The sequence below is a fragment of the Blennius ocellaris genome (genome assembly GCF_963422515.1).
Source record: "Blennius ocellaris genome assembly, chromosome: 22".
NCBI classification, from domain to species: Eukaryota; Metazoa; Chordata; class Actinopteri; order Blenniiformes; family Blenniidae; genus Blennius; species Blennius ocellaris.
This window is the reverse complement of record NC_137671.1, coordinates 13,658,608-13,672,932: the sequence shown is the minus strand read 5'-3', so window position 1 is coordinate 13,672,932 and position 14,325 is coordinate 13,658,608. Positions and strand designations below refer to the sequence as shown.

The 14,325-nt window shown below is 45.6% G+C and overlaps 2 protein-coding genes across 4 annotated transcripts; both read right to left on the bottom strand.

Annotated features, from left to right (window-relative positions):
* Positions 1-386: 386 nt before the first annotated feature.
* On the bottom strand, positions 387-7,405 carry LOC308146595 (high affinity choline transporter 1-like). Of its 3 annotated transcripts, none has more exons than XM_080518497.1 (10): positions 7,294-7,405; positions 5,087-5,803; positions 4,114-4,304; positions 3,912-4,025; positions 3,298-3,453; positions 3,068-3,216; positions 1,957-2,100; positions 1,680-1,833; positions 1,294-1,511; positions 387-1,196 (listed from the first exon to the last, which is right to left on the bottom strand). In XM_080518497.1, the coding sequence occupies exons 3-10, from the start codon at positions 4,295-4,297 to the stop codon at positions 651-653; spliced, it is 1,665 nt and encodes a 554-aa protein (XP_080374623.1). In that variant the 5' UTR covers positions 4,298-4,304; positions 5,087-5,803; positions 7,294-7,405; the 3' UTR covers positions 387-650. The 3 variants fall into 3 exon arrangements, with proteins under 3 accessions (XP_080374623.1, XP_080374624.1, XP_080374622.1); XM_080518498.1 differs by having other exon boundaries at positions 388-1,196; positions 4,114-5,175; positions 5,743-5,803; positions 7,294-7,396; XM_080518496.1 differs by having other exon boundaries at positions 388-1,196; positions 4,114-5,803.
* Positions 7,406-9,729: 2,324 nt separating this feature from the next.
* Positions 9,730-13,881, bottom strand: LOC308146707 (high affinity choline transporter 1-like; the record flags this gene model as incomplete). The annotated part of the gene is made up of 8 exons (XM_080518610.1): positions 9,730-10,242; positions 10,873-11,090; positions 11,263-11,416; positions 11,501-11,644; positions 11,884-12,032; positions 12,624-12,779; positions 12,872-12,985; positions 13,698-13,881. The coding sequence occupies 8 exons, from the start codon at positions 13,879-13,881 to the stop codon at positions 9,730-9,732; spliced, it is 1,632 nt and encodes a 543-aa protein (XP_080374736.1).
* Positions 13,882-14,325: the final 444 nt, after the last annotated feature.

Here is a 14,325-nt window from a genome sequence, read left to right as displayed (position 1 = left end):
ACTCAGAATTTTGACCTTTTTCTTAGAATTCTGACTTTTTCCTTAGAATTCTGAAAGTCAGAATTTTGACTTTTAAACTCAGAATTCTGAATTTAAAGTCAGAATTCTGACTTTAAAGTTTTTAAAGTTTAAAAGTTCTGACTTTTAAACTCAGAATTCTGAGTTTAAAGTCAGAATTTTGACTTTTAAACTCAGAATTCTGAATTTAAAGTCAGAATTTTGACTTTTAAACTCAGAATTCTGAACTTAAAAGTCAGAATTCTGAGTTTAAAGTCAGAATTTTGACTTTTTTAAACTCAGAATTCTGACTTATAAACTTTAAAGTCAGAATTTAGAGTCAGAATTCTGAGTTTAAAGTCAGAGTTCTAAGTTTAAAAGTCAGAACTTCTCAGAACTCAGAAAAAAAGCCAAAATGTCAGACCTCAGGGTTTTTCCCACAGTGGCTCTAACCCTCTTCCGTATATGTCAAAGTAAAAGGAGTTGCATTTTAAGATTAGATGAAGGAATGTGAAAACACAGCTCACCATTAAAACCCCCACCAACGGTCCTCCGGGGGACAATTTGAGGTCCGCATTTGACCTTTAGTGAAGAATTTTCTCATGAAAAATGCCCTTAACCCTCCAAAAAAAAAAAAAAAAAAAAAAAAAAATTTAGTTTTCCGTATCCGTATTGCTTCTATTTGAAGGCGACCCGTCGCCATTCAGCTTGTCCATCTCCTCCTCGTCGGCCTGGATCTGCGCCATGTCGCAGGTGTTGCTGTCCGTCTCGCCGCTGCGTATGCTCTTCAGGAGCCCCTTGCTGAACAGCCACTCGGCGAGCTGCGACGCCAGCACGATGATCGCCACGGCGAGCAGCATGATGGCCGTGCGGAAGGGGAAGCGGCGGTACCGGTGGCCGTCGGCCTGCAGCCGGTCCCACGGCAGCGGCAGCACGTCGGGGAGGCCGATGAGCGGCTCGCCCACCAGCGCCCGCAGCAGCATGGCCAAGGCGAAGCCCGACAGCACGCCGTACTGGTTGACGTACTGCGGCAGGAAGAAAGTGCATATGACCTGGGCGGTCATGATGGAGTACAGGACGTCGGCGCTGATGATCCAGAACAGGTGGACGGAGCTGGACATCATGGCGAGGCCCGCCCCGATCAGCCCGCACAGGAGGACCGACGCCTTCACCACCACCAGGATCATTTTCTCCGACGCCTGGAAGGAACAAGTGATTATATATATATATATATATATATATACTGTATATATGTACTTCCTGAGCCTCGCCGCCGCTCCTTTGACCGCCGCTCACCCGCTTGTAAATGAGATTCTTGAAGACGTTCCGGCCCAGCTGGGACGCGGCGGACAGCAGCACGGAGTCGGCGGACGACATCACGGAGGCGGCGAGGGCGCCGATCCCGATCAGGGACACGTAGAAGGGGCAGAGGTTCTGGAGGGCGATGGGCAGGATGACGCCGGCCTTGCCCTGCTCGTAGGGGCTCGGGGAACCGTACGCCGTCTGGTTCCAGTCTGGCGGTGAAGAGGGGGGGGGGGGGGGGGGGGGAAACGCGTTAATGACCAACCGAGGACTGGGCGGTGGAAGGGGGGGGGGGAGGGGACGGAAGGTACCCTCGACTTTGTAATTACTGCTGCCGCTGCACAAACGAACAAAGAGAGCGGGGTGTTAAAACTCGGTACCGGTGGACGCCGCGACGGCGCCGATGATGAGGGACGGGATGCCGAGGATGGGACACAGCACGGCTCCGGCGTAGCAGGTGATCTTGGCCTGGGCGTCGGTGGCGGTGGACAACACCCTCTGGTAGAAGGCCTGGTAGCACACGCCTCCGATGCTCTGGGAGAGGAACGAGATCAGAGGGAGGGTCTCAGTGGGACGGGCTGTGTGAGGTGCGATATTGGGGGGGGGGGGGGGGGGGGGGGGTGATGATGATGATGATGGTGAAGGAAGGGTGTTTACTAGTAGCAGCAACTCGTCCGTCCAGCGGCCCGCGTCCTCGAGCCGCAGCCGGCCGAGCCACGGCTCCTGGTGCAGCCGGCTGACCGCCGCCACCGTCATGTTAGTGGCGTAGGGGGAGGTGAGGACAAACGGCACACAGAGCCACTGGAAAGGAGGGAGGGGGAGGGGGGGTCGTTAAAAGACCAAGTTGACAGGACAGGATTAGCCGTATATGTATATGAATGCATATTTGTATCTATATATGTGAATATTGTACGTATATATATATATATATATATATATGTATATATATATATTTATAAGTCTTCTCTATTGGATAACTTTCTTACCGCTATATTTCCATATTTAATACCATTTTTAATACAGAAGGGGTAGAATTTGATAAGTTTACTTCTTCCTTCCCCCCCTTTCAGGCACGTTAATTAGATATATGAGATATATCGTATGTTGTTAAGTATGTGTGGGTCTAATTAAAACATCTATTCTTTTGGTATCACCATGTTTTCATAAGATATAAATTATTTATTTAACATCAAATGGTGCACATATATTTTTTTAGGTGTGTGTGTATATGAATTAAATGTCCTGAAGTGAATTAGAAAAAAAAAAATCCTGACTGGATCATAAATGAAGACAAATTAACAAAATGAGAAAAAGGTTTAAAAAAATAAATAAATAAGGAAAAAGAACAAAATGGGGAAAAATATTTTAAATTAAGAAAAATAAAGCATAATAAAAAATAAATAAATTAGAAAAAATGTATTGTATGTGTGTATTACAGCTAAAACCGCTGTAAACAATGGGAAACATACAGGAGCTATAACCAGCTAAAAAGGCTAAAACAGAGCGATATTTAGATTTATTTACTTACACTTATTTCTTCATGCTAGATGATTAACACGCTTTACGGCTCCACAAGAATTATATTTGGTTGAAAGTCGAATTCTGAACTTGAGTATCGCCGAATGCAGGAAGTGCCAGATTGTTTAGACATTCCCATCGCATAGAAGAAGATGTAAATGTTTATTGTTGCACTATTTTACCGGCCGGGTCCCCGCGAGACGAACCCGAGACACACCCGACACAGAACAGAACAAAACAGCGCCCTCACCAGGCCGAAGAGCATGAAGCACAGCTGGATGACGTCGGTGTAGGCCACGGAGTACAGCCCCCCCATGGCCGTGTACAGGATGGCCACGGCGGCAGAGATTCCCACCGACAGCGTGGTGGGGATGTCCATGACCACGCTCACCGTCCCGCCTGGAAGAAGAAAAAACCACGACGTTGGAGGTTTCGCCGACGCGACTCATTCTGCCGGGGGTGTCCGGGGAGCGGGCTTACCGAGGGCGCTGAGGATACAGGCGATCCAGAGGATGTCTCCGATGATGACGGGGATGAAGAGCACCGCCCCGACCGTGTTGCCGTACTTCTCCTGGAACGGGTCCATCAGGGTGACGTAGTTCTTCGAGCGGATCGGTTTGACAAAGAAGAGTCCGCCTGGAGTCGCGCAAGTGAGGAAAAAAACCCCAAACAAACAAGCATTTTTTTTTTAAACGGGAAAGCCGTACGCCTTTTCTGAAGGACCCCCACGACCCCCCCCCCCTTGAAGGACCAGTGTGAAGAATTGTAATGGCGTCTTGTGAAACAGCAAGAGCGAAGACCAACTAAACACCTCCTCCCACTAATCTCTCTCCTGTTCAAGCGCATTAGAGAAGCTATGGTCGCCGTGAAACTCTTGTCGAGCCAGTTGGGAGCGTCCTCATGTAGAGAAACAGCGGCGCAATGTAAATATGTAGTCAAGAAAAAAAAAAGGCTGAAATAAATTGCAAAATAAAAAAACCAAAAACAACCTGCATCTGTGCCAGTAAAGCACATCATCATCATCATGGCTGGATCAGTGAGAAGGTTAAAAGGTTCGTCCCGGTTGCAAACGGGGGCGTCGCCACGCCACTCACCCACGATGAGGTTGGTGGCGAAGGCCAGCGGCCCCACGGCCCACACCAGCCCCTTGGTGGGGTTGTAGATGACTTCGGCGTTGCCCAGGATGTAGCCTCCTCCCACCCACGTCGCTGCCGGAGCAAAACACCACGATGTGACCAAAGAGCGATTTGAGGGTGACGATGACGACGACGATGACGACGACGACGACGCTCTCACCTGTCATGGTGAATATGCTGACCCAGATGTTCAGGTTCCTCCCCCCGACCATCGCCACTTCGCTCCGGCTGCCGGGGCTTTTCTTCTCCTCATGCTTGGACTTCCTGGACGCCCAGATGCCGGTCCCCAGGATGACCACGTAGAACGCTCCGATGGACGCCAGGCCCATCCAGTTCACCGCCATCTTCGGCCTCAATGGACACAAAGGAAGGGACGGGGGTGTGGCAAAGCGGGCGTCTTGCTCCTCACATGCAACGGCAGGTCGGCGAAGTTTTTTTTTTAAATCTTCGGCAGAGAGAAACTCTCCAGATGTTTCTCGTTGCTGGATCCTCCAGGAGGGTTACGACTATTTCTAATCGCGCCGTAAAAATACTGTTTAGCTCCTCCAGACTTGATCACACGCGCGAGATTTATCATTGTCACTCCTTTCAAACATTATTATCATCATTATTATTATTATTAAACAGGTTAGGGTTAGGGTTAACCCACACGTTTATATGCATGCATGTTGAAAGCCGAACCCACTCGTACATATAAACACAAAACAGACTAAAAATAAATGAGAAAATAAACCTTTGCTCTGTCAAAATTCTGGCACAATCGTCGAAACGCCAGTTTTCCAATCGTTAGCAGACATGCCAATAAATGCACGGTCCAATATGAGGCCGGAGAAGTCAAAAATGTTTTTTTTTTCCCTTCCAAATATGCATGATGCTATTAAAGCATTATGAATTCATGAATTGTTCTGCAAACTCTCCCAAGTTGACACAGTTGCTCAGGCGGCTTTGCAGTTTATTTTTAGCGCCGGTTTGAACCCCTGTCATTAAACATTTTAACAACTGCAGATCCACTCTCACATGTTTTACCAGTTAAGCCTTTTCTTCCTTGACAAAAAGTAGAAAACGAGCAACAAAACAAAAACAACAAAACAAAAAGTCAAAATATACGCTTTGCATGAAAATAAAATAATTACCTGTGTTGTTTTTAGAAGAGGAAATAAATCTCCGGCGTGATTTTCAAAGCCGCCAGTCACAACAGAGAGGAGGATGTACGATTACTTCCCTGTGGATAAGTTGGGGAGACTGCGTGTATTTTTAACTCTTTGCTGAACACGTAACACTGACACCTGACACCCGCTTCCACAAATCTCTACACTTCTGGATTCCCAGCGGCGGCAGACGTGTTATATCATCAAATGTGCTGGGGTTTTTTTTTTTCCCCTTTTCTAATTTATTTTATTATGACCGTGGTCGATTAAACCACCAATGCACTGTCAGAAGTACAGTGTGAGGCGGGCAGAGGAGCAGGGGTCCCCGCCTTCGCTACCGTGCGTGGAAAATTACTGTAACACCCACACAACAGTGAGGATCGCTCTGCGGAGTCGAGACGTCGGCTTTTAATGCCTCAATCAGCTGAATCATCATTCTTCTGGTTAAGAAAAACAGAAAACAAGAGTGTGAAGCAGTCTGATGTATGTTAAAATAAAAAGTATCCAGCCACTACAAAATCCTGCCCCTAATCTAAAGGTGAGTTTTTCTCTCTCTCTCTCTTTTTTTTTTTACTTTTAAAGCCTAAAAATAAACAAACAGCCAGCCAAACTCCTTGTCAAGAGCCAGGAAGTGATCGTACTTGCTCCTTAATGTCTCCTTTCACAGGTCAGGTCAGGATGACATGTCGAATCTTAGCGCAGCTGGAAAAGAGGAACAAAAAAAAAAATGGACAGGAAAATACGATTAAACAGGAGAAAGTAAAACAAATTCCCCCCAAAAAACATGAGAGCATCACACTTGTTTTCCCAACTCAAGGATTTAGAATATGAACTCACACACTCTGAGACGAATGTTCAATATGGCTGCATACAGAATTACAGGCAAGAATATATACTGTTTTTAATAAATGTACCTATTCTTATCATAATGAAGACACAGATCACGGTATAACTTATGTTATAGTTTTCAATCAGACACTTAATGACTTTCCAATATATAAAAAAACACCCTGCGATAATGGAAATGAACAGTTAAGGCCGATTAAAACTTTTACTCTAGAGATGGAAACAGGAAGTCTCGTCATTCACCGGTCGTTGACGCAACTTTGATCAGCTGCTCAATTTGATGGACTTCAGTGAGAGTATTTGATCTGTAAAGCACATTTCACTGCCATTCAGTGCTTTACGTCAACAAATAACACAGAGAAACGACTCCAGGCAGTCCTGGAGGTTTTTTTTTGGTAATAATGGTTTGATAGGAGGCTTTTTTTTCTCTAAGGAAGCTCATTTCAGGAGAATTGATGGGACGCCGCTGCATCATCAAAGTCGCATTCCACTGCACCGCAGACGTTTCCACACAATGAAAGATGCTGAGACGCAGACTTGGAGCTCTTTGTGGGCATTCAGTGGGTGAAGGTCACACACTGAGCTCTTTGTCTTCGGAGAAAACAGCTTCCCTGTAGGCATCCATACTGTTTCCTGACTTACAATGAGTGACATGCGATACCATAGATATTCATTTAGGATCCCAGGCACAGGAAAACCAGGGCTGGCATCACCAAGGCCTTTTGTGTGTGTGTGTGTGTTCAGAGAAATTGGGTTATGTCAAATCAAGTATATGGAATTACACAGACAAAACTGAATAATAGCCTCTATTATCTAAAAGAAAAGAAAAAAAAGCTCCATGAGGCTGTGATCTGATAGTTTCAGTGAACCTGAATAGGGGAAGTCATACGAGCTTTACTTCACTATGACGAGCGGAAGGAGAATTACATAGTAGAAAAAAAAACAAAAAAAACCCTGAACGTATTCTGTCACGAAATTTTATAACCGGAAATCTTAGATTGATATCTAAAAAAAAATGTATGAATAAATGAAATTAAAAAATACAGATCTATCTTCAGACAGAATGATCGGGTAGATTTGAGATGCGCACATCACGACGCGCGCGCTGGAAGCTGGACGGCAACGCCACGGTTATTCCTAGGAAGTGACGTCACGCGGCGTGATGAAAACCAACCAGACAGCAGGTACGAACATTATCGCAGGGTGCAATCACCGGCAGCAACCATGAAAAAAAAAAAAAAAAATGTAAAAAAAAAAAAAAGCAAAGCCATTCGTTTCACCAATAAATCCGGTATCATTCATTGACATCCGTTTCAGAACGCGGGGGAAACGCGCGCGTGACTCACGGCCATGGTGTTCCGACGAGATTCACGAGGAGGATGAAGCCGGATTGAACGGAGGAGAGAGAATAAGGGAGGCAGCCTCTTTGTGTGGCATCATGATGCTCTGACTCCGCCGTGACTCCTGCAGACTTCCGACTGACGATCACACTTCCTGTTTCGGTCTTCACAATAAGAGCTGCGGCAGCGATCCCGTGAATCATCGAGCGTGTCACACAAATAAGATAAGCAGAGTGGAAATAAATCACGAGAGCGAAAGACAGCACAGATAATAGACTAAAATAGAATGATTAATTAATTACTATTAATCCCAGAGGGAAATTCTTGTCTTGCTCCACACAGAATGAATAGAAGTTAAAATATCAATAACAGAATACAAATTTAATAAATAGTATTCCATACAATCTGTAGCACTAAGTACTTTATACACATTTAAAAACAAAACACAAAGATACACAAACCCCCACCCCACCACCGTATGAAATGACAACTTTACGTCAGAATACATTTTTATTGAAAAAAAAAAAAACAATGCAATGAATTTATATGTGTATGTCATTCTTGTTTTTTGTTTTTAAAAAGTGCTGATTGAAGCCGAGGCTCGTCCATCATCATGGAAAGAATAGAAGGCTGACGGATCAATGGTTGGACCTACGAATGGAATTTACATTTAAATTAAACAATTTTGATTGTTGTAATTTAAAAAATTATTTAATTGTGCATTTTCCATTCAAAGATGGGGAAAGGCTTTATCTACACAACGTTTTAAGTGAAAACGATTTTTAAAATGATGTCAGTTTACATAGAAATTACAGAAATGCTGATGTAGTTAGCATGTTGGGTCACTAGTGGGTGCTGTTGGTGGTTTTTGTAACAGTTCCTCGGCCTCATGGCAGGGGGCGCTCCACAGCCGATGCGTCTATAGCTGGACTTTCCTCCCAAGCAGGACGTGATGAAGTCATTTTTGTCCAGAAGGATAGGAGGAGAGTTGTTTTATTAAATGGATATTTGTACCCATTTGTATATGATATTTTGGCAATCACTGCCTCACCCACTGTGAACCTCAACAAGACTATATGTTCTTGGTCTGATTCAAGCATGAAAGCTTGTCTTCTTATTCTCCACACAACATGAAGAGGCTTAGTTTTAATAGTACACGTACTTTTTTCAGAATTGCTCTCGCGAGCCTAAACCTCATTTGACCTAATACTGCTGTCGACATCATAATATTTATGCAGCTCAATGTCAACATTTAAATGCTAATTGTTCAGCTAATAGGCCCCTTAGGCCCCGCCCACACGGCAACAGCTGTTTCATGCTGGATTTGTCAAATATGAGGATTCTTGTTTCATGCTTGTGTGTTCTTCTCCTCTTTTGCTGTATTTCTGTGGCAGAGCTTCAGTGCCACCTATAGGCCCGGCATATGTACTACATCGTGATTTTTATGGTGCCTTGTGGATGGGTGGGAAAAAAATAGAATGGTGGCCATTTTGGTTTGTGTGGAAAAGGCCTTAGAATTAAAACAATCACCTCAGTTTACCTTAATTCACCTTTAGTCTACCTCAGTTTCTAAGTGCCACGTGTCTGTCAATTACTGCCTTTGGCAGCCTGATCGTTTTCATTTGCCACATTTCTGAAGTTGTGATGTGTCAACCTTCGCGCCGCATTTGCTGCTGCTCTCATACCTATCATGACATGTTCTTACATTTTCCCCATGTGTACACCAGCAACATGCCATGTGAATTACTTTTCTACGGACACCTGAAGGAGTTCGTCCGGCAGCCGTTTTGCAGGCAAATTTCTTTTAATTCCTTCAGCTTCAGCTGGAATCTTCTGGGTATAGATAATAATAATCATAAGAATAATAATCCCATAATTAAGGATGGTGGAGAGGCTGTAGCCAATCGCTGCTAACAAGTGGGCGAAGGGGCGAGACGTTCAGCCTCACAGGACAAATCCAGGAAACCCTGGCGTCCAGAGAAAACCTCCAGGAGCTCTGCACCGAATAAAAATGAAGTTGAACTCATGACCATGTTGTCACTATGAGGTAGGAGTTCCTCGCCACTACTTCCCAGGGTAGCCACTTTTCTCTTGTAGCTGCTCCATTTTCTATTGATCTAAATTATGTGCAAAATGTAGATTTAAAAAAAAAATATTTCCCTCTCGTCACTGTCTTTCTTCACGAACAGGCAGTGCTTCACAGAGAATCAACGGTTCAATAATTACCTTTGAGTAAACTTGTGGTTTCACATTACTGTATGACTCCCCGAAAACAATCAATGTCCAGGTATAGATAGGCAGATAACTTTTTTTTTTAAATACCTAAACGCGTGCTGTTGCATCATTACATTTCCTCTGTGAATGATGTGTTGAACACAACCAAACGTTAGAGCGGTTGTCTTCTCAATGCAGGTGCCTATTTGTGTCCTTCCTGGCGAGTTATTAGGACTCTCTAGTCTTGAGTTTCTCGGTTTCCTCCACGTCTGTTCGGACGGGCGCCATGTATTGCACGTTGTCGTGGCTTTTAGCCTCGTGCGTACATCTCAGAAGCCCCTTCCTCGACAGCCGCTCGGCCAGCTGCGACGTCAGCAGAATACTCGCGATGGTAACGAGCATGATGGCCGTGCGAAACGGGAACAGGCGACGCTTGTGACCGTCTTCCTGCACCTCGTCCCACGGCAGCGGCAGGACGTCCGGGAGGCTGATGAGGGGTTCTCCGATCAGGATCCTCAGCAGGATGGCCAAGGCGAACCCAAATAAGGCCCCGTGCCGGTTCGCGTATCGGGGCAGGAAAAAGGTGCACATGACCTGGGGAGTCATCATGGAGTACAGGACGTCAGCGCTGACGATCCAGAACAGGTGGACGGACCTCGACGTCATGGCCAGGCACGCTCCTATCAGTCCGCACACGAGGACCGACACCTTCACCACCACCAGGATCATTTTCTCCGACGCCTAGAGACGGGAGAAAAATAATACCGTCAGCCACACTGTCTTCAACCTATCCATCCGTGTTCTTTACCGCTTCGTCCAGAGGAGGGTAGAGTGGGCGAAAGGCAGGGAACACCCTGGGCGGGTAGCTAACACCGACGGACACTCGGAGTGCGTCTGAATAGCGAAGGTCAGTGACGTCTACCGTGGTGAATGAGCTACATATTTCTGCAAATGGACTACAGAAAGCGCACTTTCCCCTGCGGCTCTAACCACTGATATAATATCAGCAGGTTTGAATGTAAATCAAAGGAAAAGAGGAACTAAAGGTAAACGGCTGCCGGGTGAATAAACAACCAATCAAGATGAGAATAGGCTGCACAAAAACTGTACTTTACTGTGTTGGTGGGGTTTAGGAGAAGTGGATAGGAAAGCAGATAGGAGGGACTGTTAGGGGGAAGCACCCACAGTGGCCCATGCACACATGCTTCCTGCACTCAGACTTGTTTCCTCCTTCTCTTCTGTGACTTTTCCAGCAACCTATAGTAGTATAGTACTGCAGTAACTTGAAGACTCGAAAATCGATAAAGATGCTCCACATGGTCCTCTTTACTTCACAGTAGAGTTGGAAAAAAAAAAAAATTAAATGCTCGCCTTTTTGTAAATTAGATTCTTGAAGACGTTCCGCCCCAGCTGAGATGACGCGGACAAAAGCGCCGAGTCGGCGGATGACATCACGGAGGCGGCGAGGGCGCCGATCCCAATCAGGGAGACGTAGAAAGGGCAGAGGTTCTGGAGGGCGATGGGCAGGATGATGCCGGCCTTGCCCTGCTCGTAGGGGCTCGGGGAACCGTAGGCCGTCTGGTTCCAGTCTGGCAGACAATAATCACATGTATATAACACAAATACAAGTTGAATTGACAGCGTGTATATGTGGAAAATGTGGCTATGTCATGGTTTCAATTAGAGAGTCCATGGACTGTTTGTGCAGATGATTTACATGCAGTTTGGGGAACATAGTGAAGGCAAAAGGAAGAGGGGTACCAGTGGATGCTGCGACTGCCCCAATGATGAGCGACGGGACGCCAAGGATTGGACACAGCACCGCTCCAGCGTAGCAGGTGATCTTAGCTTGTTGAGCGCTGGCTGTGGACAATACTCTCTGGTAGAAAGCCTGGTAGCACATGCCGCCGATGCTCTGGAGAAAGGATGGAAACAGAGGGGATGAAGAGATATCTTTTCTGAGATTGTTCAGTCGGTTGCCAGTGGAAGGTGCTTTTACCAGCAACAGTAACTCATCGATCCAGCGACCGACGTCCTGCAGCTGCAGCTTGCCGAGCCACGGCTCCTGGTGCAGCCTGCTCACGGCAGCGACGGTCATGTTGGCGGCGTATGGGGTGGTCAGGATGAACGGCACGCAGAGCCACTGGAATCGAGTGAAAACAGTACGATTAGGCAGGCAAAGATACACGGAACTGTGTGGATTGGTGGTTTATAGCATGTGTGGACACGACTCCCCTCGGGCGTTGCCAGAGAACTGTGTGGAATAAATCATCTTGTTAGCCAACTTTGGTCATTGTGACGGTTTGGTCTATATGAAACCATGATTGCACAGAGAGAGAGAGAGAAAAGTTCTAAGTAGCTAAGCTTGAAATGGTGCAGTACCAAGCCGACGAGCATGAAGCAAAGCTGGATGACGTCGGTGTAGGCCACGGAGTACAGCCCCCCCATCAAGGTATAGAGGATGGCCACGCCGGCAGAGATTCCCACAGACAGCACGGGGGGAATGTCCATGACAACACTCACTGTCCCGCCTGGAACCACAAACATTCAGCAAGGCATTAAAAAAAAAAGAAAAGAAAATAACAAGAGCTCTAAAGGCACCACATTATCCATCTTTTCACTTTCACATGGTCTCGTTGCTCTAAAAATTCTAATTTGCATTCAAAGTTTCTAGCTTCTCCTTGATTTTTCTCCATTTTAATATTGGATCCTAGGAGCTGCATTCAGAATCTGCTGTGTCTGTGTGAGCTGGACTGGCTCCGCCCACACACAGCCACCTATGGGAAGAGGAGGAGGTACTTCCTCTCCTGGCGCCATGTGCCAGAGCAGAGCTGCCTGATTGTGGGGGGAGTCAAAGCGGAGGATCCTACCTTGATTGTGATTGGCTAAAACCCCGCGATAACACTATATAGGGTTTGATTTCTGATTGGCTGCTTGGAGCAACACACTAGCAAAACTGAAACAAGCCAGGAAGAGCGAGGACACACTTTCTTCACTTCATTCCAGGTATGGGGATGATAAGTACTGTTGGGAAACCTTTAGGAAGGGAATTTTGCATAATATGAGCCATTTAACACACACATGATACCAATATATTTTGAAATACACTCTGTCAAACTTACCCAAAGCACCAAGAATGCACGCAATCCACAAGATATCCCCTATTATGGCAGGAATGAAGATAATGGCGCCGACGGTGTTGCCATATTTCTCCTGAAACGGGTCCATGAGGGTTACATAGTTCTTTGACCGTATAGGTTTGATAAAGAAGAGGGCACCTGATGATAAGAGTCAGCATTTGTCATTTAGAAACTTCCATTGGTTGTTTTTCTTGGACAAGTGTACTCTCCGAGCCTTCGGCCTTACTCACCTATGATCAAATTTATGGCGTATGCAATGGGTCCAGTCGCCCAAACCAGGCCCTTGGTGGGATCGTAGACCACTTCAGAGTTGCCCAAAATATAACCTCCACCAACCCACGTGGCTGCAAATATCAAAACACACACAAACATACACTGGAGTAAAAACTGCAAACACTAAAGCAAAGTTGAGTTTGTTTGTTTTATTTTTAATGGGCGTCCATGAACCCATGAGACAATAAGTGGTTTAGAGTCTTTTGAATCCCTTTGCTAATCAATACAAGATGGATTTCAATTTCAAAGGATGTTTTTATTGAAACTAGAAAGAGGAAGTGGGTGCAAACTAGAATTTATTACCCTTGATGCAACATTTACAGGATTCAATAGAGAAGTCACTATTCCTCTTATAAGGAACAGTATAAGTCATCGTTTTGACCATATTTGGTAACTCATACAATAATTCCTGTTTCTGTCAAACTAGTACTTGTATATAATACATCATTAATTGGTTAAATAGTGAGAGACATGTTGCTTCTTGTATGATTTGACCTCTTTGCTCTGGTTAACTATCGTTGTCTTCCAGTGATTTTACTGGTAAAACTGGAGCAACTTGTCATAATCAGGGTATTTGGTTGTACTCAGTAGCATGTAGATAATCTTATTCAGAAATTCAGAGAGAAATGAATGTGAATTCACTGTCAAGGGTTAAAATGATGACTAATATTAACTTCCCAGGCTTCCTCCAATAAACTAATCCAATGGCAGCTCCCTATCCCCGCCTCATGGAGTGAGCACCTGAGAATAATGTCCTTTAAGACACCAGCACAGTCATGATACCTGTCATGGTGAATATGCTGACCCAGATGTTCAGGTTTCTTCCTCCCACCATCGCCACTTCACTCCGGCTGCCGGGGCTTTTCTTCTCCTCATGCTTGGACTTCCTGGATGCCCAGATGCCGGTTCCCAGGATGATGATATAAAACACTCCGATGGACACCAGTCCCAGCCAGTTCGCTGCCATTCTGACAGTCTGTTTTGATAAGACACACACACACAGTCGTTATTCCCCGGGAGGGAGTCATGCCTCTGTAGCTATTTGGATTGAATTTGAATCTGGAGCCATTGCGACGCCAACTAAAGACACTCTAACCTTAGAGCTTTGACTTCAACGTGCTAACGCTGTAAATCAGAACTGACGAAAACATGATCAGTGTCAAAAGTGTTGAAAATCTCTATGAAAGAGGTTTTTTTTTTTTTTTTTTATTTACCACTGCCTCGGCGTCAGTCGGTGCAGTGCCTCCTGATGCTAAAGCCTCTTCACTTGCACAACCCGACCTTCACTGGATCTGTCGCTCTCATCATTTCTCGGAGCCTCACTGATAACCGGCGTGGCCTTCAGACGCCGGCAGACACAACTGCCCCGATACCGGGTCAGTGCGGATTGTAACAAAGCACGAGCCCCACA

Excerpts from the sequence above, each read along its gene's own strand:
- LOC308146595 (XM_080518497.1), bottom strand. The coding sequence starts at position 4,297 with ATGGCGGTGAACTGGATGGGCCTGGCGTCCATCGGAGCGTTCTACGTG. Across the intron at positions 3,217-3,297 it reads CTGTATCCTCAGCGCCCTCG|GCGGGACGGTGAGCGTGGTC; the intron begins GTAAGCCCGCTC and ends TTCTTCTTCCAG. Across the intron at positions 1,197-1,293 it reads AGAATCTCATTTACAAGCGG|GCGTCGGAGAAAATGATCCT; the intron begins GTGAGCGGCGGT and ends TGTTCCTTCCAG.